Here is a 24,792-nt window from a genome sequence, read left to right as displayed (position 1 = left end):
TTGTCATTTTTTTCCCCCCAGTCTTCAATCTTTTATTTATTTATTTTATCTGAAGGTGCACAGGGCACTGCATTTAAAAATTACACGCTGTGTATCTCGAACATGTGTAACAGGAAGGAAAGGTGGTCAGTCTTACGCTAGACTGATCGCCTTGAGGTGGCAGTCCAGGGACAGTGAAATATTGTGGTGTTTAACCGCCTTGTAAGCAAATATTTTATGTTGAACCTCTCAGGAATCGAACCCAGGACCTCAAGCATAATAGGCGAACACGCCAACCACTACACTACGAGGCGGACTAATCTCCACTCGATTTCCTTTTACAGGATTTTTATCAGAGAGTAGCTTCATTTTCTGTTGAGATTGGTTGATCCGTTATCGGCTAGAGGGTGATTCGGCTCTTTATAATACGTATGTCTTGAATTTCAGTTTGATATTTGCATGTTATTTTTAATAAATTAGTTGAATTGGATGTTTTTATTACATAAAGATAAGACAAGTCTCCTGTTTCAGGTGCCAGTCCGGGGACTATTCAATATTCTAGATTAAAAACACATTTTTAAATTAATATTTCATGTCAACCATGCCGGGGCTCGAACTCGAGACCTCTTGCATGATAGAAAAACAAAATGACAATTTGACCGCGAGGCGAATTGTATGGAAATTATTTGTTCTAAATTGCAATTTAATATTTTATTGCATTATTCATAGTCGCCTGAGAAGCCAGAGTACCATTTTCAGAAAAATAATTAAAGTAAAGATGATAATGTTTAAACTATTTTATAAACTTATTTTATACTTTTTAAAAATAAAGTTAATGATGAATATGAATGTCTAAACAAGTAGATAACCTAAATCAGCAGATGACTGGTCATTAACTCTGCAAATGCATAGACTTCCATATTCCTTTCTCAAAAATGTTATTCACAACTATAATAATATTAATCTTGAAAATCTTCTTAGGTGGTTTAACCCAGTCTACAAACATATGGACATAATTAAATTATCGTTAAATAAAATTTAGTATTCCCGGTAAATTTAATTGAGAGAGAGAATATGTTAATACTAATCGACACTTTGGTTGGATAAGGTCCTAACTGACATAATGGATGATATATTTTTAATAGGAAACTATTTTTTTGGCTTCTTTCTATATCTAAAATTATATTTATTGCCATCTAAATGTTCAATTAAATTTAATTCACCGTTAATGACATTTGTGAATAAAGCTCAAATACTAGAAAACGGTTTAGTTCAAAAATAATGGTTCTCCTCTTTGCTATAACCCTAGGTAAGGCCTTTTTATTTCCACCATTAGGCTCAGTAAAAATAATTTTCTTTGGCACGAAATAATAGTCAACTAGGTATTTATTTGACTCTAATAATGTAATCTTCTGTGGGTATAAATTATTAATTCTCTCTGCCTACCCCTACGGGGAAATGGCGTGATGGTAGTAGTAGTAGTAGTAGTAGTTCAATTAATTATAAGAATTTTATAGTACACTAAAATAATAAGAAAGTTAGAAATAGGCAAAAAATAGATTTGCTCACTAAATATAACAAAACAAACATTTACGTATGTAATACAAGTAAAAAGAGATTGCGAGAAATTTGAGAATGTTGATATAGGTTTAGTATATGCGATGACATTTCAAACGGTACCTACTTAGATTGATGAAATATTTTTTCTCCTTGCAACTTGCTATGGGCTTGCAACACTAAATCAATTTGTCTTTGTGTGCGTAATGAAAGATCTCTGTGTGATTATTACGGTATTTTTTGGTCATTTAGGTTTTTTGGATCAGAAATTAGATTAAATTTACCTGTGTATTCGTTCTCGCCGCCTTTCGTCACTATGAGAATTGATTTTAACCCCCCAAAAAGTGCAATATTAAAGTAGTTATAAATAGAATCGTTTTGACACTTGTATTGTCAAAGCTCGATATTTGCTCTGCTTAACGTGTTTTTATATCAATTGTTTTATTGGTTTCTCGTGATTTATGCGCTACGTCTTCGGGAAAACCGGGAAAATAGTGAGAATAATGGGTGCCGTGTCCGGATAATTACGTGAAAGGGTCCCGTTCGCCGCAGTTGAGGGACAGTGGTTCAAAATATCAAGGTAATTCCTTCGACTTGTACTTTCGCATCTAATCTTTTGTTTGGGATGTATTGTTCAACTTTCATTGCTGTTTATTTTAAACTCCCGGAATTCAGAAATACGGGTGATGTAATGTTTGCCTAGTAGATGTATTGACGTGTTTGGCTTATTATTATTTAGGTAAATTTAACAGTCTGTATTATGCTAAACCCATATTGCGAACGCCTCAAGGCGTTTTAAATGGAACAAACGTTTTTCCTTTCTCCTGTATGTAAAAAAAAAACTTTATATTTCGTTCTTTATTTTTTTACAAATTCAGAAACTTTCATTTGTTATCTACAATAAATAGGAAAAAAAAATAAAATACTTAAACATATAAATTTATTGCAACAGAGAGGGAAAACATTTTTGAGAAGGGAATATGGAAGTCTACGCGTTTACAGGGCTAATGACCTGTCATTGGCTGGTTTAAGTGGCTACTTTACACACTAACATTCACCATTCTGCCCATGTTTGAACATCCACATTTCCTCAACTCTTCCATCTGTTGACTTTTGTGAAGTTAAGGAGCTGAAACCTTTATTATGTGGGTGAGATTCATCCGGCTGAACCAAATCACCTACTAGGCAACGCCTGAAAACAATTTTCCAATTTTACTACTTCTTCTTTTACCTGGTAGTTAATTCACCAATGTTTGAGTATGTCCAAATGCTTGCAGACTGGCAGGATTTCCTCCCTAGGAAGTTATACATATTAAAATTTATTGCAACAGAGAGGGAAAACATAATGAATGGTGAATGTTACAGTGTGTGAAGTGGCCACTTAAACCAGCCAATGACAGGTCATGAGCCCTGTAAATACCTAGACTCCCATATTCCCTTCTCAAAATGGTTTTCCCTCCCTGTTGCAATAAATTTCAATATGAATATCTCCCTAGGGAGAAAATCCAGCCAGTCTGCAAGCATTTGGACATACTCAAACATTGTTGAATACTTAAACATTTTATTAAATCTTCGTATGTAAACACTTACCGACTTTTCTATGTCTACAGGTCTTAGAAAATGTTTGACATCGAGACAAGATCTGGACTATTTATTTAGTGCTCATTTAACTCTCCCTTCCCGGTGATGTGTAGCTAGTACACATTGCGTCTACTAACTATGATATATTTATAAATATAATAAATATTGGGTTTGGATTTTCAGTATTCCTCCATTACACATTTACGTATCGACTGAAATAATTTGTTATTAAATAATAAGTACTTATTAGGCACAAAAAAGCATTTTATCGAAAATCGGGGATAAATTATACTCTCAGTTTATCAATGTTTCGCATTGTTGCGTATAAAGAAAAGAGCAAAGTATTTATGCCCGTCGCTGTCAGTCACGTAGTCCAGTTCTAGCTACGAGTACTTAGTAGCTCTCATAATGAATGGTGAATGTTACAGTGTGTGAAGTGGCCACTTAAACCAGCCAATGACAGGTCATAAGCCCTGTAAATACCCAGACTCCCATATTCCCTTCTCAAAATGGTTTTCCCTCTCTGTTGCAATAAATTTAAATATGAATATCTCCCTAGGGAGGAAATCCAGCCAGTCTGCAAGCATTTGGACATACTCAAACATTGTTGAATACTTAAACATTTTATTAAATCTTCGTATGTAAACACTTACCGACTTTTCTATGTCTACAGGTCTTAGAAAATGTTTGAACACAAAGTCAATGCTTTAAATATTAATAATACTTAAACATTATTTGTAGTTTTTTCGCCTTATTGGCATCCAGTGGTTACATGAAGGCATGTGATTGATTCAAAAAATCCCTGAGAGAATACAAAAAAAAAATTTAAAAAAAAATATGTGATAGAAATACCCTCAGCCTTTAAAATGGTTTTGAATATTTTTTTATCACGGCCATGATTTTTTCAAGGTTAATAATTTTGAAATGACTCCGCCCGTGACGTCACGAGTTGTGGTCGGTTAGTTGTGCTGACATTTAAAAGTAAAACCCCGTAGCTATCTACGGCTACCCGGAAACCAGAAATCTATCGCAACAAATAACAACGCTATAATTGATTGGTGTCTTATGATGTTTCAAAATAGTTCATTTTTATTAATTTGTTCATACGTGTTTGAGAAACTTAACCGTACAATTAAAAGCATTTTTATTTTCAATTTCCCGTAGCATTAACTTGTCGTCCCGATTTTAGGTCAGAAGTTATTATAATAATATGATTCCTAAGCAAGTCTACATTTAGTTGGGGACATGCCAAGATCTAGCATTTAGGAGTTATATTAATTTATCAATGTGGATTTTCACAATTTACGACTTCCTGGTTGAGTTTTTCTTTTTTTTAATGACCACCAAGCACTTCCATCTAAAAAAGACTTAAAAAAAATAATCTCAATTTAAAATTGATAATGTTAACAGTAAAATTATTTTCTTACAATTTTGTTTGAATATAACCTAATTTTACTATAATTTATGAATTACATATCTTCCTATTCCTTCTGACTATGTCCTATTTACTCGGGGTCAGCCCTCATAGTGTTTATTTATTTATTAACGGACATTGTCCATTTATACAAGTTATAGGGTTTTAATATTACAATAAAATAATAATTACAAACATTTTTTAAAAAGAAAAGAAGCATTGACAAACATAAGGGACATCTAAACAAGATCTGGACTATTTATTTAGTGCTCATTTAACTCTCCCTTCCCGGTGATGTGTAGCTAGTACACATTGCGTCTACTAACTATGATATATTTATAAATAAAATAAATATTGGGTTTGGATTTTCAGTATTCCTCCATTACACATTTACGTATCGACTGAAATAATTTGTTATTAAATAATAAGTACTTATTGGGCACAAAAAAGCATTTTATCGGAAATCGGGGATAAATTATACTCTCAGTTTATCAATGTTTCGCATTGTTGCGTATAAAGAAAAGAGCAAAGAATTTATGCCCGTCGCTCTCAGTCACGCAGTCCAGTTCTAGCTACGAGTACTTAGTAGCTCTCGGGAAGTTGGCGCGGGTGCACATTTCGCCCGAGTCGTTAGCGATACCCAATGGTTTTTTCATGTTTTCAGCAGTTAATTTTAAAATTTTATCATCTTTGAATTAAATTATGGTTAATTAAAGCCATTCCCTATAAATATTCCACTTTTCCCTTTTTAAATCTCTTATTTTTTAAATGTGTAGTGACTACACAGCACCGTAACTCGCGGGTGTTTTTAGGACAGTAAGGAAAAGGTTAAATCGCTGTAAACTTAAACCAATCAATCACCAATTGTTCAATATGGTGGGACTAGGAGATTTGTTGTTTGGTTTCTGTTTTACGGCCGGTGGCCACCCGACGCCGAGACAGTAACCCCTCTCACTAACTGGGGCTTAGGATGCCACCGCTGACCATTGTTCCTCCGCTGCCATCCTCGACACGACGTTCTGCCCGATGCCTCCCAACAGCACTCATCCCAAAACATGCCCGGGTGGCCCGAGAGAAGATTTGTGCCCCTTTCGCCTGTTCCGCCGCACTGAAGCACTTCAACTCCGCCATCACAGTCCTTGAGGTCTTCACCCGTAGCCCTGTAGCTCAATCACAAATAACTATCGACGTGCTAATAAGCGACGTGATGACAATTTCTCACCATGGTTGTTTATCGTATTCGCGACATACAATCCTGCCGCGCAATCACATATTTGAATTTCACCAGTGTAAATATGGAAAATATTCCAAAACTGCTATTTTCATTTATTTATTTATTATTTATCATGCTTTTTAATGCGTTTAGCCGGCGGTTGGAAAGCCAAATGTCAATAAAAGCAGTTGCAATAGTAATTTAAATTTAATTTTAAATTTTTTTGTATTAGATACTCCTTACTATTTTACAAATGCAATATATTGTATTATTTTTTATAGTAAACGCCGATTTTTCGGCAACGAACTTTATTTAGGAGGAAAACAAAAAACAAACCGACACGAGAGTTGACTTAGAGATTACACACGCGTTGACTTATGACCGCGATAACTTAAGCATTGTGATCGCTCAAATGCTTAGCATGTTTTTAAGCACGTCGATAGTTATTTGTGATTGAGCTACTGGTGATGTCCACATGCTCCACTTAGGAGCAGATGTCCAAAAGAGACCAATAAATTTTAAAGTTAATTTTTAATAAAAGTTTTACACTTTGTGTAATGTTTGAATAATTAATGATACACTAAGTTATCCCATGTTGGGTCATTATCAAGTACTCTTTATTATTGTTGTAAAAACACTTTGACTTTACACTTATGCACAGATCATATTTATCCAGACAAGTACCTACTCAGTGTTGCTATAATACATAACATACCTTTCCATTTAAGTTAGTAACAAGCTAACCATAATCTAATAACACAATAAACAAATAAAACAATAAATCATAACATAAATGTTCTTCATTTCATATAAATTTCCGGTGCCTCATTTCTTGGTAGTTTGTCACTACCTTGGGCTACCTCCGATTCTTCTATACTTCGCATTCTTTTCAATGCCTTCCCTGCTTGCATGTTTGCTTCTTCTGAGGTGCTTGGAATTCCTATAATATCTGCCCACCTCTCCTGCGGAGGGATCTCCACCATATCATCTTCCTCTTCTTCTTCTTCTCTACTATATTGAGGTTTAAATTCCTCCATTCTGGCATTTTCCTGGACCTCATTGTCTTCTCCATGTTTTAATTGATTTACATGCCTTCTTTGTGTGTCGCCATTATCTAGTTTTATTTCATAATTAGACGTACCAATAATTTTTGATATAACTCCTTTACTCCATTTATTAGACTTTCCGTACTGTCTGGCCCACACTTTTTCATTTACATTAAAATCACGTATTTCCACATTTTGATTATATTCTTTTTGGAATGTCTGTTTAGTAATATCTGCATGTGGATGAAACTTATCAAATCTTGTTCTAAATTGTCTTTTATTTAACATTTCTGCGGGTGTTTTCCCTGTGCTTGTATTTGGTGTCGTTCTCAAATTATATAATATTCGCGGCAACTTTACAGACCATGGTAAATTACTCATTTTTCTTAACTTTGATTTAAAGATTTGGACGTATCTCTCTGCTTGTCCATTCGTTGCTGGATGGTAAGGTGCTGTCTTCACATGTCTGATATTGTTCTCTTTTAGGAAGCTACCAAATACCTCCGATGTGAATGCTGTACCATTATCAGATACCAAAGTTTCTGGCAACCCTTGCGTTGCAAAAATATCCCTTAACGTAGCAATTACTGTATTACTTGATACGTCTTTAGCAATTTTAATTTCTGGCCATTTGCTGTAGGCATCTACCAAAATTAAAAACTGCCTACCTGCAAAAGGTCCAAAAAAGTCTATATGCAATCTTGCCCATGGTTTACTTGGTGTAATCCACTGATGTTTGATTGAGTTAGGTTGCTTTCCTTGCTCTTGACAAATATCACATCTGCCCGTTGTTTTCTCAATATCAGCGTCTAACCCTGGCCAATAGAAATAACTTCTTGCTATTGCTTTGGATATGACGATGCCATCGTGTGATTCATGTAATAATTTTAATAGATTGCTTCTCATTGACAATGGTATGATGACTCTACTACCATACAACAAGCAGTTTCTTTGAATAGATAATCCATCCCTTTTTTTATGATACACTTTGGCTTCCTGTTCAACGTTTTCTGGCCATCCTTTTAATACGTTATAATATACTTTTGATAGCACTTTATCCTTACGAGTGGCTTCCGCAATATCTCTACAATCGTATGGGAATGTTGTTGGAGTATCTTCCAAAAGTAAGACTTCTGCTGGATCTCCTGGTTCTTTTATTTCTTGTTCTACCGGCCATCTGCTTAAAGCATCCGCATTGCCAATCTTATTTCCCGGTCGATGCTCAATACAATAACTATAATTATTTAGAGTCAAAACCCATCTCAACATTCTAGGTGATAATACTTCTGGCATTCGTTTTTCTGCATTGAAAATACCTAACAAAGGCTTATGATCGGTTATTATTTTGAAATCTCTTCCATATAGAAATTGCTGAAACTTCTGTACCCCAAACATTATCGCCAATGCCTCTTTATCTATTTGAGCATATCTTCGTTCATGTATGTGCATCGTTCTAGATGCCATCATTATAGGCTTTTCATTTCCATCTGGCATCACATGTGACAAAATAGCTCCAACACCATATTCACTTGCATCACAGCACAATACCAAAGGCTTATTACTATCATAATGAACCAAGGTGCACTCTCCTGTTAATTTTTTTTTGGCTTCTTCAAATGCATTCTGTTCCTTTTTTGTCCACTTCCACTCCTTGTTGTTGTCTAACAATCTGTATAATGGCTCTAATGTATCTGATTTTTCTGGAATAAATCTTTCATAAAATGTATATAAACCTAAAAATGCTCTAAGTTCCTTAGTATTACGAGGTGTTGGTGCCACCTGTATACATTTTACTTTCTCTTCCGTTGGGTGTATTCCCTTATCATCAATTAGATATCCTAGATATTTAACTCTATTTGTTCCAAATAAACATTTTTTTTCATTAAGGTGCAGTCCATTCTGGTGTAGGATTTTCAACACTTTCTCCAACCTATGATTATGTTCATTCCAATCTTTTCCTGATATTAATATATCATCTAACATAACTGATACGCCCTCTATATTTGCTAGTGATGTGGACATTAATCTTTGAAATATGCCCGGACATGTTTTAACTCCAAAAGGTAACCTATGCATTGTAAATAGTCCCTTAGGTGTATTTAATGTTAACAATTTGGCTGTCTCATCATCCACTTCCACTTGCAAATATGCTCTATCTAAATCTAATTTTGTGAAGATTTTACCTCCCGCTATTGTTGATAATGCTTCATTTATTGTGGGTAAAGGATATGTATCTAAATTAGTTGCTTTGTTGATAGTACATCTATAATCCCCACATAATCTTATACTACCATCTTGTTTAACAATTGGTACTATGGGCGTCGCCCATTCTGAATATGTTATTGGTTTTAATATTCCATCTTCCGTCATTTTGTCTATTTCAGTATTAATTTTTTCTCTTAGCGCCAGTGGTGTGGGTCTACATTTCATGAATATGGGTGTAGACTTTCCTTCTAGTAATTGTATTGACACTTTCGGTCCCTTATACTTTCCCAATCCTTCATTAAACATATCTCTATACATTTTTTTTATATCTTCCAGAAGCAGTCTGTCTGTTGTGATATTGTGTATCTCATGAATTCCTTCAACTGTGATTCCCAAGTCTGCAAACCATGCTCGTCCAAGTAGACTCGGCCCACTTCCTTTTGCTACTAACAGAGTTAACATCTGTTTATTTCCATTATATTGGACTTCTACCAACATCTCTCCCATAATCTCTAATCTACTTTTCGTCCAGGTTTGGAGTTTGGCATTATTGGGCCTCAATTCAGGTCCTCTCTTTGGCCACAACTCTCGATAATATGTGTAACTTATGATGGATGCGCTAGCTCCTGAATCTACTTGCATATCCACCTTGACTCCGTTTATACCGAGTGTTACATAATATGGAGTCACCTTTGCACTCCCCCATGCATGATACACGCCACACATGTCATCGCCGTTTTCCTCTACATTATTATTATTATATTTATTTTTAAAACAAATTCTTTGTATGTGTCCTCTTTTCATACATAACCTGCAAATTGCCTCTTTGAAACGGCACTCGCCTCTATGTTTCTTTCCACAATGTTTACACTCATATATCTGCATATTATTTTTCTTATTCACACTTATTTTGTTTATTTCCATCGGCTCGCTATTATCTTCACTGCTCAAGGTTGAAAGATGTATTGTCTTCAAGCCCCTTTTTGCACTTTCAAAAGCTTGACAGATTTCTACTGCTCTTTCATAAGTTAATTTCTCTCTCGTTAATAAGTCTTGTTGCAAATTTTTGTCATTCACGCCGCAAACCAATCTATCTCTTAATGTCCTTTGTAAATCCATGAAATTACAATGCTTACTTATTTTTTTTAACTCTATAATGTAGGCATTTATTGACTCCTCAACTTTCTGTTGCCGGTTGTGAAATTTGTAAGATTGTATGATTTCGTTAGGCTCTTTATTGTAGTGTTTGTTTAATACATGCAGAATTTCTTCAAATGTAACTTCTCTGATGTTTTTAGGTAATATTAACGCTACTAACTGGTCGTAGGTTTCTTCTCCACAGTTTGCTAACAGGTTGGCCTTTTTGACATTTTCTTCTAGTATTTGATTTGCTTCCAGAGCAAAACAAAATCTGTCGATATAATGGCTCCAGGTTTTACCTGGGCCATATTCACTAAATCTTAGTGCCATTTTCCTCGTCGCCAATGTAATGTTTGAATAATTAATGATACACTAAGTTATCCCATGTTGGGTCATTATCAAGTACTCTTTATTATTGTTGTAAAAACACTTTGACTTTACACTTATGCACAGATCATATTTATCCAGACAAGTACCTACTCAGTGTTGCTATAATACATAACACTTTGTTTGGCTATACTATTTACTAACCAACAAGCGCTTTAGCCTAAGCAAGCATCGCAAGACTCAGGTTGTGGTCCCATGGTTAGTGTTGTGGACGCACGGATCAGAGATCCGAGGTTCAAATCCCACTCTACCCCAACTTGGTTCCCATTTTCTAATAGTGAGTTATTTACAACCCGTTGAAAATGCCCCCAAAATCGTAATATTTGGGTAAATCAAACACAAATATTTCCTTTTTAAAAAAATTAAATAATAATGACAATCAATATGTCTTGTTCTAGATAGGAGTGATGAGAGCAGGTCTGTGAGGGCGACCATGGCCACCGACACGCCCATGCGCTTCAGCGGGCACACCCTGGACAAGGTCACCAAGGCCAAGGTCACCCTAGAGAACTACTACAGCAACCTCATCGCGCAGCATGTGGAGCGCAAGCAGCGTCTGGCGCGGCTCGAGGAGTCCCTCAAGGACGAGGGCCTCAGCGACGCGCAGAAGGCCGAGAAGCTGCAGCAGCACGCGCAGAAGGAGACCGAGTTCCTGCGCCTCAAGCGCTCACGACTCGGGGTCGAGGACTTCGAGCCGCTCAAGGTCATCGGCCGCGGCGCCTTCGGAGAGGTCCGCCTCGTGCAGAAGAAGGACACTGGCCACGTGTACGCCATGAAGATCCTCCGCAAGGCCGATATGCTGGAGAAAGAGCAAGTGGCGCACGTGCGCGCCGAAAGGGACATGCTCGTGGAAGCCGACCACCAGTGGGTCGTCAAAATGTACTACAGTTTCCAGGACCCTATGAACCTCTACCTCGTCATGGAGTTCTTGCCCGGTGGCGATATGATGACCCTGCTAATGAAGAAAGACACGCTCAGCGAGGAGTGTGCGCAGTTCTACGTTGCAGAAACGGCGCTCGCCATCGACAGCATCCACAAGCTCGGCTTCATCCACCGCGACATCAAGCCCGACAACCTTCTGCTCGACTCTCGCGGTCACATAAAACTCAGTGACTTCGGGCTTTGCACGGGGCTGAAGAAGAGCCACCGAACCGACTTCTACCGCGACCTCTCCCGCGCCAACCCCTCCGACTTTATCGTGACGAGCGGCGGTCCCATGGACTCGAAGCGTCGGGCAGAGTCCTGGAAGAAAAACCGGCGCGCTCTCGCGTACAGCACTGTCGGCACGCCCGACTACATCGCCCCGGAAGTGTTCTTGCAGACCGGCTACGGCCCGCAGGCGGACTGGTGGAGCCTCGGCGTGATCATGTATGAAATGCTCATCGGGTACCCGCCGTTTTGCTCGGAGAATCCGCAAGAAACGTATCGCAAAGTCATGTCGTGGCGGGACACTTTGAGCTTCCCCCCCGAAGTGCCGATCTCGGAAGAAGCGCGCGACACGGTGCTGCGGTTCTGTTGCGAGCCGGAGCGGCGGCTGGGGGCCGCGCGCGGCCTGACCGAGGTTCGATCCACCCCGTTCTTCCGCGGCGTGGATTGGGGCCATGTGCGCGAGCGTCCGGCGGCCATCCCCGTCCAGGTGAAGAGCATCGACGACACGTCCAACTTTGACGACTTCCCGGACGTGAAGCTGGAGATCCCAGCCGCGCCCACTCCTCAGGACGAGGAAGTCACGTACAAGGACTGGGTGTTCATCAACTACACGTTCAAGCGCTTCGAAGGCCTCACGCAACGCGGCACTCCCACTAAGAAATAAATCTTGTGATATAATGTATGTTTCTCTTTGTATGAATGCAGCGTTATCAGGGACGTTATCTATGACAATGTGATTTAAAGTAAATTTAAACTCTTCAAATGGTCGAAACAACATTGCAAATGAATGATAGTTTGATGGACACCGTTTATATTTTTCATTTTGCAGTCTCTTCTAATCGTCACCTTAATTTGAATACAAAATAAGATAACTTTACAGGAGACAATGTGGTCGGTTCTCCGAAGGGTTGTTCCCCCTGTGAGGTGGATTCCCAGTTGTCCTTCCATCTTTTGGGAGGTCGAGCGCGAGCGAGGAGTCTGGTGGTGTCTATTCTTCGGACATGACCGTACCAGTCCATCCTTCGCTGTCTACTCCTTCTTACGATGTCCCCAGCCTCACATATCCCTCTTATTCTGGTGTTCCTCACGCGATCTCAGTGTCTCCACCTCGGAAGTCACCGATACTCGTTCAGTCCTGACTGCGTCTGCCCTTGTTTCATAAAATCAAACCACTCTAGCCAGATAGGTCAGGTTACAAGACATCATTCATAGCCGCTCCTACCTAGAGATTCTTCAGCCGTGTCTCGATAGTTATTTCGACCATTCGAGAGGAGTTAGTTTAATTTGCCACTCGAATCACTTTCGCAATAAGGCCTAGCAGCGCGTTAGAGTTTTGTGTTTTGCCATACTTCCTACAAATTCTCTACACTTTGCTTAGCCGATCTATCTCGTACACGACGCGTACCGCTTGAATGGACTTAACTTATCTTAAACAATATTGCGGTCGCCGCTGCACATGTCTGTATTATATTGTATGTAAGCTGTAAATGGTTTATGGATCTGATGTTTTTACGAGGCTATAATATTAGTTTCACTTCGATATCAACCAAAATGTGTAAAGTGTATTTTGTGGAATGTTCGTAGAATGTGAGGGACTCCGCCGTGGGCAGAGTGAGCACATTATTCAATAGTGGTTTATGTGATACTTGTATGGACAAACTGATTGAAATTTGCTTCGGGAGTTGTAAAACTTAAATTATGTTATTATTCTGCTTTCAAGCTGAAAAACTGTATTTTAATTCATGAAAACATAAATGGTTTGAAGATATCAATAGATTCTAAAAGCGTTGCTCTACTATCATTTTAACATAATTACCTCGTCTTTAAATTCCATCATAATAAATCTACTTTGGTCACAGTGACTTCAGACTTATTTAGCTTCATGCTTAGGTCACCAGAACAAGATGATGTTTGCAAGACGTAAATCGACACAAAATGCGTGTCCTATAAAGGGTTAAATGGATTACTCCTTCAACAAAATTCCAATACGTACTTAAAGGTTTTCATAATTGATTCAAACCATTTAAACCCGGCTCTGCTATTTTGAAGGCTCCCGTGGCCGTAGAATACACTTTTATAGCACGTATTTAGTACTTAAACACGCCCTATAAAAGCATTTTTTACAGCCGCGAGACTGTTTAGAGTTTTGCACATTTCAGCAGATGTAAAATCGAATTTGTAAAATATTACATTGCAACACATAATCAGTTTGTTCAAGATGCGATACTATGTTCTTATACACAGTATCGACATAACTCTGGTAAAATATTTTTCATATGACATAGGATAAATTGTTCATGCATGTGACAAGTTTATGAATTTATAATATATCGCTACATCTATTCGACAGTAGGACATCTTAAAATTTTCTGTTCCGAGATAATCCCTATTTTATTAAAAAAAGTACTTTCCACTGAATATTAATTTAAATTTTTAATCGTAATGAGATGGCTACTTTTTATCACAGACGCCTACTTAAAATACGAAAGAGAAATAAGTAAATATTAATTTGACACGAGCACGGAGCAAAGTTTGACGGTTAGGACAACAGCGACAACGCCAACTAGCGTTAAAGATTTTTTAATTCGTGGATGTTCCAGCCCATGCGTCAGATCATTTGATATTTGAAATGACATAATGCGCGAGCGTCGTAAGGTGTAACGGCAACATTCGGAAGTAATGTTGCTATGAAAAATAAATATAGCCAATCATTTTTTTCACGTATAGCCGTATTTTGCTGAAAATACGTATCAACATGTTGGTAGAACTGGTTTTGTAGTAAATAAAGATGTATACATGTTTGTAATCGCTGCATTCTTGTCTATTTTGTGTTATATGTAACTTAAAAGTTTACTGTCTTAATTTTATTTATGAATTTTTTCAATCTATTTTTAAAAATTAACCTCTTTCTGAGAACTGCAATATTTTATGTCCCTTTGTTGCGTAGATGTAGTGATTTGTCAATGAGTCTTCAGATGGAGTTTTTCATTCTAGCTTTGTCCATTAATATCAACTCATTTTTATATAATCTCATAACTTAATCACATAGCTGTCATTTAAACAATAACTTATAATATTGATAGAAAACATAGTGGCCTTAAAGGTTGATAATATAGAAATGTGTAGGTTAAATAACTTAACATTTAAAAAGCACATTTTTTGTGTATCATGACATTACTTTTATGGGGTGTGTTCCACAAGAACATACGATCAGTTTGAACTGTTTAACTGCCGCAAAATGTCTGTAATAACAAGAGCAATCTACAAAATGCGCCTGTACTGCGTTACTAATGAACCTAGCAAAATAGTGAATTAAAAAGCCAGCCATTGGAATTATTTTCATGATCGCTCCGAAGTGGAACAGTCCAAGGTCCCGATTACAATGGAAAATTAACAGAGTTGTCTTCAACTGTCTATAAAATAAAATCGAATTTTCCGTATGAAAATAAAGGCTACTTATTAAGAAGATATTAATGCTTTTTTTTCTCCCGAATCAGTTCAATAGAATGCAATGTTCAGAACTAACAAAATGTAACTAATTGTCTGATAAGCTGTAGGAAAAAACTTGGGGGTTTTTTATTTATTATAAAGAAGACGTTTTTGCTAGTATTTTTACTGTGATTATAATATATTTTACGTTGATTGAAAATCTATTTTTATTAAATATGAACTGAATCTCCCATAAATAAAGTCTTTATTCTTAACTTTCCCCTTTCCGGTGATGTTTAGCTAGTACACATTGCATCTAATAACTTTAATATCTCCATGAATATAATCAATTATGGATTGAGATTTTCGGTATTCCTTCGTTATACGTTTACGTGTCAGTTGAAATATTGTTTTATTAAGTATTGAAACGAAAAAGCATTCCATCAAAAATCAGAGATAGGAAGTTTACCAATGTGTTGCATGTTACGGAGTATGAAGTAAAAGAGTACCGAATACATAATTGTCTCATACACTCTGTGTCTCATTCTCGATATTACAGGTATGTTCGGAAGCGAGAGACAATTTTATCCATCACATGCGCCAACAGCAAAGTTGACAGTACTTCTGCCAGACACAAGTTAGTAGCAATCCGAGTTTCATTAGGGGTGGTTCTTACGCCCGTGCTGCGAGCTTGAGTTTTTTTATGTTTTTAGCAATTAGATCGAGAATATTATTACTTTTGACTTCAAATATAAATAATTGAAGCAATGCCAATTGAATATTAATACATATATGAATTTTCTGATTTGTGGGCCAATGAGCCTGACTTTCCCGTGTAGCCTTCAAACGTGTATTTCTGCATAAAAAAATTAAATATCTTCGCCAGTAACCTGTAATTGAAAATGTTTCAAAAGATATATATGAGTACAAAAAAAATTAAATTGCTCGCATGTAAATTTGAGAAAAATCACATGTGCTGATCTACGATCATGACGATTCAATTTTTCATACAAAAAAAACACTTTTACTTCATAGACAATTGATGATAGCTCTGATAACTTCCCGCTGTAAGCAGGACCCTGGACCATTTCGCTATCCTTGTCAAACCCTATGTGCTGCCAACTTTTCATTTAAAGACATATTGTTCATTATGAATGTTTAATTTCTTGGTGATTTAAAAATATGTACATGAATTATATCATAGTGCATTTTCAAAACATTTTCAAGACAATCTGGTGGCCACGCAGGCTTAAATGTAGATTGTTGTTGGTAATATATAATAATTTTTATTTTGTTTGTGATCGAGATGTCTGAAAATGTTTAAATAAAATATTCACAAGCTAAAATATTGAATATCCATGTTCAAATATGAAATAATTTGTGCAAAATGTGTACAATAATAATTTGTAGAGACATACTTCATTGAGGAACACATCCCAGTTGAAACAGCTAGAAACAACTTTTAAAACTTAGATTGTCACAGCCAATTAGAAGCCTCGTTTATTTTTAATGCTATGCCGTGTGTCAGAGCATTTTTATTCAGACAGCAGTCTACCATCTACCATTAATAATAATAATGATTTATTTACATAACATAAGAATTCCTATAATCTACTACATTGTGGTAAGAGATTTATCTGGATTGCTTGCTGTCTACTTAACTAGGTACAACCTTTTTTAAGGCAGACATTTTTATATGCAGTGAAGTAGTAGAGAAATTAACCATAATAATAAAACAATGGCACATGGTTTGGCAATACTAATGAACGGTCTCACCCCAAAAAAGAAACCAAACTTCATTGTAGTAATAATTATAGTGTTCTAAAATGTATTTTGAAAGTTTGAATATACATAGTTTCTTTCGTGTTCTGTAATAAACATTATTTTCATAATGTATACTTCATTACACGTCCATTCTTGTTCTCACTGAATATTGTATAAATTAGTATGTATTACTATGATTTGTATGGAAAAAGTGTATAGTCACCATTTTACATTATTTTGATTGTGGAATTTTATACATATAGGACCTTTGTATTGCAATGATTCTAAAAATATAGAAACTTAGATTGGCCTCTGCACGAAAATTTGAGAAGTTTAGTTCTAATGTTTTATTTAAATGTATGAAAAATTATAAAAACAGTTAAAAATTTGGCACATTACCTAAATTGACAATATTTTAACATTAATTAAAAAAATTTAAAAGAAAATAGGAAACTGGACGGCTAAAACTAGACTAATATTTATATAATCCATTGAAAATGGAACAACTGCAGATGGCTTCGGCAGGATATGGCACTACCCAATATAAGAAGTAATGCTTTGCCCACTGTTAAACTACTGGGAATCTTCCTTAATTCTGACCTATTTTTTGATGCTCAAATTAGTAGGACGATAAGTTCACACATACACCCACCTCCCCCCTCCTAATTCAATTGGAATCATCAGTTGCATACTAAGCGACGTCTACAGAGTAACTAATGGCCAAAATGTAAAACTACTTATTCGGATTCAGTTTGATGCGCTTACGCGGTTTCTGGGCTATTATAATACTATGCTAGGAATGTGTCATTTTTTACCTGATTTTGACATTTAAATTAAAAGATTTTGATTTAAAACAGATGCCACTTATTTAAAGTTTTCATTGACAACCACAATCCAGTGGAACCTCCTTTTTCCAATTTACACATTTTTGACAATTGTGCTATGATTTCACTTTCAAAATTGCTCAAATAAAAAAAATATACAGTAAAGCATGAAACTATTTTTTCAAAGCGATTTTTCCGTGGAATGCAATTATATGCCGATTCATTGGTATATTAGATTGCAACACGAGCGAGTATCTGCCACAAAAGATATATTTTTATTCACCGTAAACTTGAGATTTCTGGATAAAATGGCGTAGCAGGGTAGACTATGAAAAAGGAATAAATAGGCTGTGAAATGTGATGGGAAATCTCAATAAATAAAAAAATACAGTTATATTTTTTAAACTGGAATCAACTGTCAAAATTTGGAGGTACTCGCGTCTTTCTGTGTTGTTCTATGGAAATCACTTTAAAATTGAAATATATATATTTTTTAATTTGGTGACTATTTGCACTCAGATTCATATTTTTTTGTATAACTATGTATGAATTAATGTGAAAGTAGTTTGTGTTGTTTATTGAGGAATAAAAATGTAACTGGTACATTTTTTCACTGTACAATTTAAAAATGATAAACATCAAAAATCAGAGAAGATTTTTTCATTATTTTTTTGAGAGGAAGGCGGATAGGGCACTGCATTGTTGCACACAGATCTTTCAGTCACAGTAAAACTCCAATTATCATAATTAATGAGTTTGAAATAATACAGTGAATTGAAATCACATTAAAAACTTACTTAAACCTGTCCATCAAAGTTAATTTCACAATTAAATTTAAATTGGCAAAACATCTCCTTTATTATTTTTTTCCTTACGATTTTGATATTTTGCAATCCTGATGACTGGAGTTTGGATAAATGGAGTTCTACTGTATTTGCGATCGCCTTATTTGTGGTCAGTGCATTTGATAACTGCGCAATAAGTACCGAATTTGAAATCGAAAATTTCATATTTGTGTTCATCATCACCATTAATGATAGAATGTCCAGAAAAGTCCTAGCATGACATGATATGAAATTATCTCCAATAAGGCTATGCAAATGTTTTGTTATTTGTAACACTCAGCATTTTCAAAATATTGAAACAACCGTAATTTTATTTTGTTCTATTGTAAGATCACAGCTAGAGTATGCATCTGCAGTTTGTAGTCCTGTTTATTACTACAACTCATATGATCTTGAACGACTACAGAGAAAGTTTGTAAGATACATTCAATTTAAATTAGGTCTACCTGTTTCAGAAATAAATTATAAATCCCAGATGACTGATTTAAATTTACCATTACTGTCATGCAGGACAATAAATGACCTCTTGTTTATTTATAAGTTATTAAATAATAAAATAGATTGCCCCGAACTGTTAACTTTAATAAACTTTCGTACTTCGCATAGACCAGCAAGACTTAATTTTTTGTTTTACAGTCATTATCATGGTCCTAATTATTCATTGCCTTCACCAATTATTCGCATGCAGCGACTTGCAAATCAATACAGTGATGATTTAGATTTATTTTATACCTCGCCGCTGGTGATCAAGTCCTGTGTTTTGAAAAAGAATTAACAATTAAAAATTCAAATAATGATAAGTTCTTTTAAAGTACTTTCTTTTTTTTTCTTTTCATCCTCTTTTTTGAAAACTGCTATTTTCTTTTATTTACCTTTCTTTTATAAAGGTAAATATTTATATTTGTTACAGATGTAGTATTTATTTTTTTATATATAAATACTGTTTACCATTGTATACTTTTCTCGATGTTTTTGTTATTATGTTATTTTTTGTTGTATTTTTTTTTTCTGGTTTTATTGTAATTTTGTAAAAGGTTCATGGAACCGTAGATAAATAAATAAATGACTCACTCGCACTCATCATCATCATACCCCACCCTATGGTGCATAATGTTGCTTCGTGAAGGTATGGTGGTCTATCTTGCACTTATATGATGAAATATTGCAGTTTTAAACCTCCTTTAAAACAAATAATACCCTAGGAGGAATCGAATCCGGGACTGCACTGCATGGCGGACTAATCGAGTAGCCATTGAGTCAAAACACTCGCCTAAGATTTTGGGTCTATTTCACACACACAGAACTGTGTTTTTCATCCATCTGGTCACCCATAGTACACATTTTCTTGTTAGCGAGACATAGTTTTGCCGAGTATGTTATCTCTTGGGGATTCTTTTAATCATGTTTCTGCGATCAGTCTAGCTGAAATCGCTCCGGATACAACTTATTTACATCTTCCAGAAGGACACTGCTCTGGATGTTCTACCATTTAGTATGAATTTATGAAATTGGCTCAAATTTAGTTATATTTTAAATGCTTGTATTTGCAAAAATGAAAATTCACGTCTGATCATGATGAAAGTCTGCTAGGAAATGAAGGCATGGATAATGACGTATAATAAATAGACACGTTACTTCTAGCTACACCTAAGATATAGCATATCGTCGGCGATACTGCTATGTCCCATGACCTGTTTTTTTTACAAAAATATTTTACTACAGTAAATGCAGCTGTCAAATTTTTTTAAAAAGTGCTTAAAAAATATAGCTAATTATCTTCTTATTCCATAAATTGTATTGTATTTACGAATGAAACGATACATCTGTTTTGTTTTTCACAGTTCCAGTACAATTACACCATATTTTCATCACACACAATGGCATATTTCTGTGTAGCATCATGTCTGATCATGACAAAAGTCCGTTAAAGAATGAAGGCATGGAAGAATTGAAATGCCATTAACTTTACGGTTGTAACATGTCTAATTATTCATACTCCATTAGTTTAAAAATGAATGATAAATGTATATATAAAAAACCATGTTAATCATTATGAACTGATAAACAATTTTTTATATTTATTTAATTGGACAAATTTACATATGAGTTGACAGAAAAATAGTAACATATTTATCTCAAAACAAAATTGCCAATATTTTGTATAAAATATAGGCCTAAGTGGCACACATAATATTGTCGCTTAGCTAACAACGCCACGTAAATCATTTTAAGAATTGATGAACGATTATGAATTTAAGGCGACAGTTTATGAATTTTAGTAATATAGCTGAGCTTTTAATAAAATAAGCTGTTTCTTCATCATCCTGTAAAAATAACAAAAATTACTTACGCAGTGTTGCTAACTAAAGGATAACATGTACAATGCACAACCATACGATTCTTCTATCAGCTCTAACCAAGTACTCTCATATTATATTTAAAAATGACTATATTTTTAATGTACTGTATAAAATAAACAGCATGAAAATGCTATTTGCGTATATTGTCATGATCGTAGAACAACGACGGATGTCCGAAAAATGCAACGTTGACTTTCTTGTATATTTGATCTTGAAAAGGTTTTATAACGGCTTTGTATTTATGACTAACCCAAGTATCCAAGGATATATGAGGCCCTCAGCATCAAAGATGGCCGAACAATCCCATACCTATTTTTGAGAAAATTTCGAAAATCTGTAATAAGTAGCCCTTTTTATTTTTAACATTTACAAAAAATATTTTTTATTTGATAATATTAACACATAGAACAATTAACCTAAAGATTAACATGACAAGAAATGCTATTTTTATTAAGTGTTAAATATGTTATCGAGGGCCTCATATGTACTCAAAGTCACAAATTTTTTGTTTTAATTGCTCATGTAAAGTTGAAAAAAATTACGTGCGTTGTTGTTCTACGGCCATGGCGATAATGTCCATTTCTCATAATTATTTGTCATCCATATGCTAAAATTTTACCGAAACCAAACAAAATTGTCAAGTCAAGCCAATGAAATTAGTTTTTTTTTTTACAATGACCCTAAAAACTATTTTTGCAAAACTTGCATGCACACACACAATGAGTTTTTCTAGGTTATTATGCCATGCATCATTTGCTCTCTTTTTCCAACGTTTCGGATCGCATCACAGCATCCGTCATTAGGGTTCCTGGTATTTGTGTAGATATAAATACTTGTATAATATTGTGTACTTAGAATTTGTACCGTGTAAAGTCATTACTATATATGTATATGCAGCTTGTTAATCTGAAATCTGTGTTGTTTCACATTCTACGCTTTTGTGATTTCTTTATTACTGGGTAGATACCCGGATGATTTTAATCATATCCTATCCTTCATATCTTTATGAAACTTCATTCATTTCCCGATAATCCAAACTAATTGGTTCTGGACCTTGTTTGGATTAGCCGAAATAACCGTGATAACGCAGTTGGAAGCGAAAGAACGATTCTCTTGTGTTATAATAGTGGCGTATAGTATGTAGATATACATACGTTTTCGGAACAGACTACTCTTCTTTATCGATGTAATAATACAATAATACACTAATACAGTTATTACAGTACTTGCACTACAATACCTAGAGCAACAGGCCACTGCTACACCTGCCGATATAATGTTTATGAGACGGTGGCGAAACTTTCCGTCCAATAGACTCTCTTCACTGCGTCAAAAGACAATCACCGAGTTTATGTCTTGTAACAAGTAGTATGTACATAGTACAGAATACAATTTTCAAACTAACGTTTTAGCCTTAGTTTTTACATTGTTTTGCTAGCCTAGTCACGTTGTATTGTACGTATGTGCTGTTAAACCTAAGTATTAAATAAAAATTGTATACTGTATTTAATAAGTATTCATTTGTTTTTTAATTGATTTGACAACATGCGCTTATTTTCACCCCTTTAAGCTTTATTTCCTTAAGAAATGCGTATTTATGTCGCATAAAAAAACTAAATTTTTCATTCCGGGGCATGTTCGGATTAGCAGGACTCTACTGTATATCAATGACTGCAATACGGCATAAATCCTAAGTACATATTATATCTGCACAAATAACACCAATCCCGATGATGGATGCTGTAATGCGATCTGAAGCGTCGGAAAAAAGAGAATCTACGAAATTTAACAAAGTGAGCTGATTATTTTGCCGTAATATTATGAATTAATTTTAAGTCTGTGTAATTATTATTGTTAAAATGAATCTTTATTTATTATAGGTAATTTAATAATTTGGTAAAGAGAAGAAATATGACAAGTTCTGTTGTTCTAATATTATTATTTTAGATAGCTGAAAAATATGTGTATTAACAACATCCTTAGTTTTACTGTTGGAAATAAGCATTACGAATATAGGCACGCCCACTATGTTATTGTAAATTGATTTTAAATAAACTAACTTCGAATTCAGCCTGAGCGTTTAGTTTTATTTACTCAATCTATATTCCACTCCCTAGATTGCATTATATTATGATTCGATTTACGTTATTTTTATTGACAATTCTCGATGGAATTCCATTGCAATTATAAGAATACTTGGTACACTTCCAGTTATTTATTTGACCAGTCAGCGATTTCACCTTCTGATGGGCATCTTCAGGCTGGTAAATATCATCATCTATCGTAAGTATTGTGTGTACCAATTGACATAATTATTTATTTATATATATGCCCAATGGGCACTTTTAAGGACATATTTATACATAGAAAATTATTATAAAGGAAGAAAGACAATGGTATATAGTAGACTTGGTGGAAGTGGAAGCGGGAGGAGGTGTTTATAATTGAATTTGATGCAGTGATTGTTTAAAAGAAGACAACTTGTTATCAAAGAAATCAAGACTGGTATGTTTGTTGGCAGATCTAAGAATTCTGGGCATAGGGGAATGAAAACCATAGTTAGTTCTATGGTTATGGGTATGAAAGAGTAAGTTTTGTCTGAGGTTTCTAGTTGGGATATTTTATTTTATTGAGCTCAGTAGTTCAGGCGCATCAAAGAGCGAGTTGAGAATTTTTAATTTAATTCAATTATAAACTAACTAATTTAATTATGAACACAATTAGAAAATTCATGTTTCCAAATTACTCAATTTTATGTTTAAAATGTCATTTTACACCAAAATAAATTTTTGGCGAGTCATGAGATGGCATATCGGCTCTCCCAAGAGAATATGTTGGTTTTTGGGATACTCTGTTATCATAAAACCCTTATCCACATCTGATGGTGCATATGGCACTGCATTGGAAGGTATGGTGATCAGTGGTACGCTTCGGGTGCCAGTCCAGGGACAAAAGGAATGAAGCATTTCTTGCAAAATGTAATATGTTGGTACGTAATAAAAAACGGTATTTTTTATAAAGACAATAAAAATTTAATAAAAAGTACTTAATATATACACAAATAATATAATAGTTATTAATTTTAATGTTAAGTTTTATTTTTAATATTTGGCTGGAGTTTTGCAGAAACAAAATTTGTATTTACCTTGTAAAAATAATATTATCAACTAAGGCAGAGGTCGGCAAACTGCGGCTCGCGAGTCACATGCGGCTCTTTAGCCACTTGACCGTGGCTCTTTAGCCACCTGACCGCGGCTCACACAGCGCAAGTTTCACCTTCATTCGATTTAGTACGTCCACCGGTTCTAAAGAAGAACTTTGAGGATTATTGCCACTGAAAGTTCCAACACGTGGCGAGAATATTACAAATGCTGTTATTAAATGCATAGAAAAACATCATACTGAACTCGATAAAATTGTTTCAATGGTGCAGATGGGGCAAAATGTTATTTTTTTTAATGTTTAGAAATCAAAAATTAATCATGTCTTTACCATTGCATCATTCAACGAGAACTGTTTTTAGAAGAAATGTTTTAATGATCAATATTGTCATCACAATTTTAGCTAAAGCTTTTTATCATTGCCAATTCAAAGAATTTCTAGTTAAAATGGAGAGCGAATACACATACTTTCTGCTGCTTATGTTGTTCTGTACTTTATTACTAAGGTACGTTGCCATTACAGAAGAAACAGTTTAAAACATTAAGGAAATTTGGCTCTCAAAGGAAATCTTAATTGTTTAACTGCTGATCTTTGGCTCTTTTGACTAATGAGTTTGTCGACCACTGAACTAGGGTAAATTCAAAATGGAATTGTCTTATATTTCAAAAAACTAAAAAATTGTCCATTGCAACTGCGTTCAAAAGTAAACTGAACTTGTATTGCAACAGAGGAAAACA

General features: G+C 35.0%; 1 protein-coding gene across 1 annotated transcript; it reads left to right on the top strand.

Annotated features, from left to right (window-relative positions):
* Nucleotides 1-1,702: 1,702 nt before the first annotated feature.
* Nucleotides 1,703-22,969, top strand: trc (Serine/threonine-protein kinase tricornered). The gene is made up of 2 exons (XM_088243685.1): nucleotides 1,703-2,116; nucleotides 10,921-22,969. Exon 2 carries the CDS (start codon nucleotides 10,956-10,958, stop codon nucleotides 12,333-12,335), a length of 1,380 nt encoding a protein of 459 aa, XP_088099811.1. The 5' UTR covers nucleotides 1,703-2,116; nucleotides 10,921-10,955; the 3' UTR covers nucleotides 12,336-22,969.
* The last annotated feature ends 1,823 nt before the right edge of the window (nucleotides 22,970-24,792 follow it).

The sequence above is a fragment of the Micrasema longulum genome, unplaced genomic scaffold, assembly GCF_059751315.1.
Source record: "Micrasema longulum isolate JH-2025_06_02 unplaced genomic scaffold, ASM5975131v1 h1tg000224l, whole genome shotgun sequence".
In the NCBI taxonomy this organism is placed as follows: Eukaryota; Metazoa; Arthropoda; class Insecta; order Trichoptera; family Brachycentridae; genus Micrasema; species Micrasema longulum.
This window is presented reverse-complemented; position numbering and strand designations above follow the sequence as displayed.

What these genes read in the sequence shown, in the direction of transcription:
- trc (XM_088243685.1), top strand. Translation starts at nt 10,956, where the DNA reads ATGGCCACCGACACGCCCATGCGCTTCAGCGGGCACACCCTGGACAAG.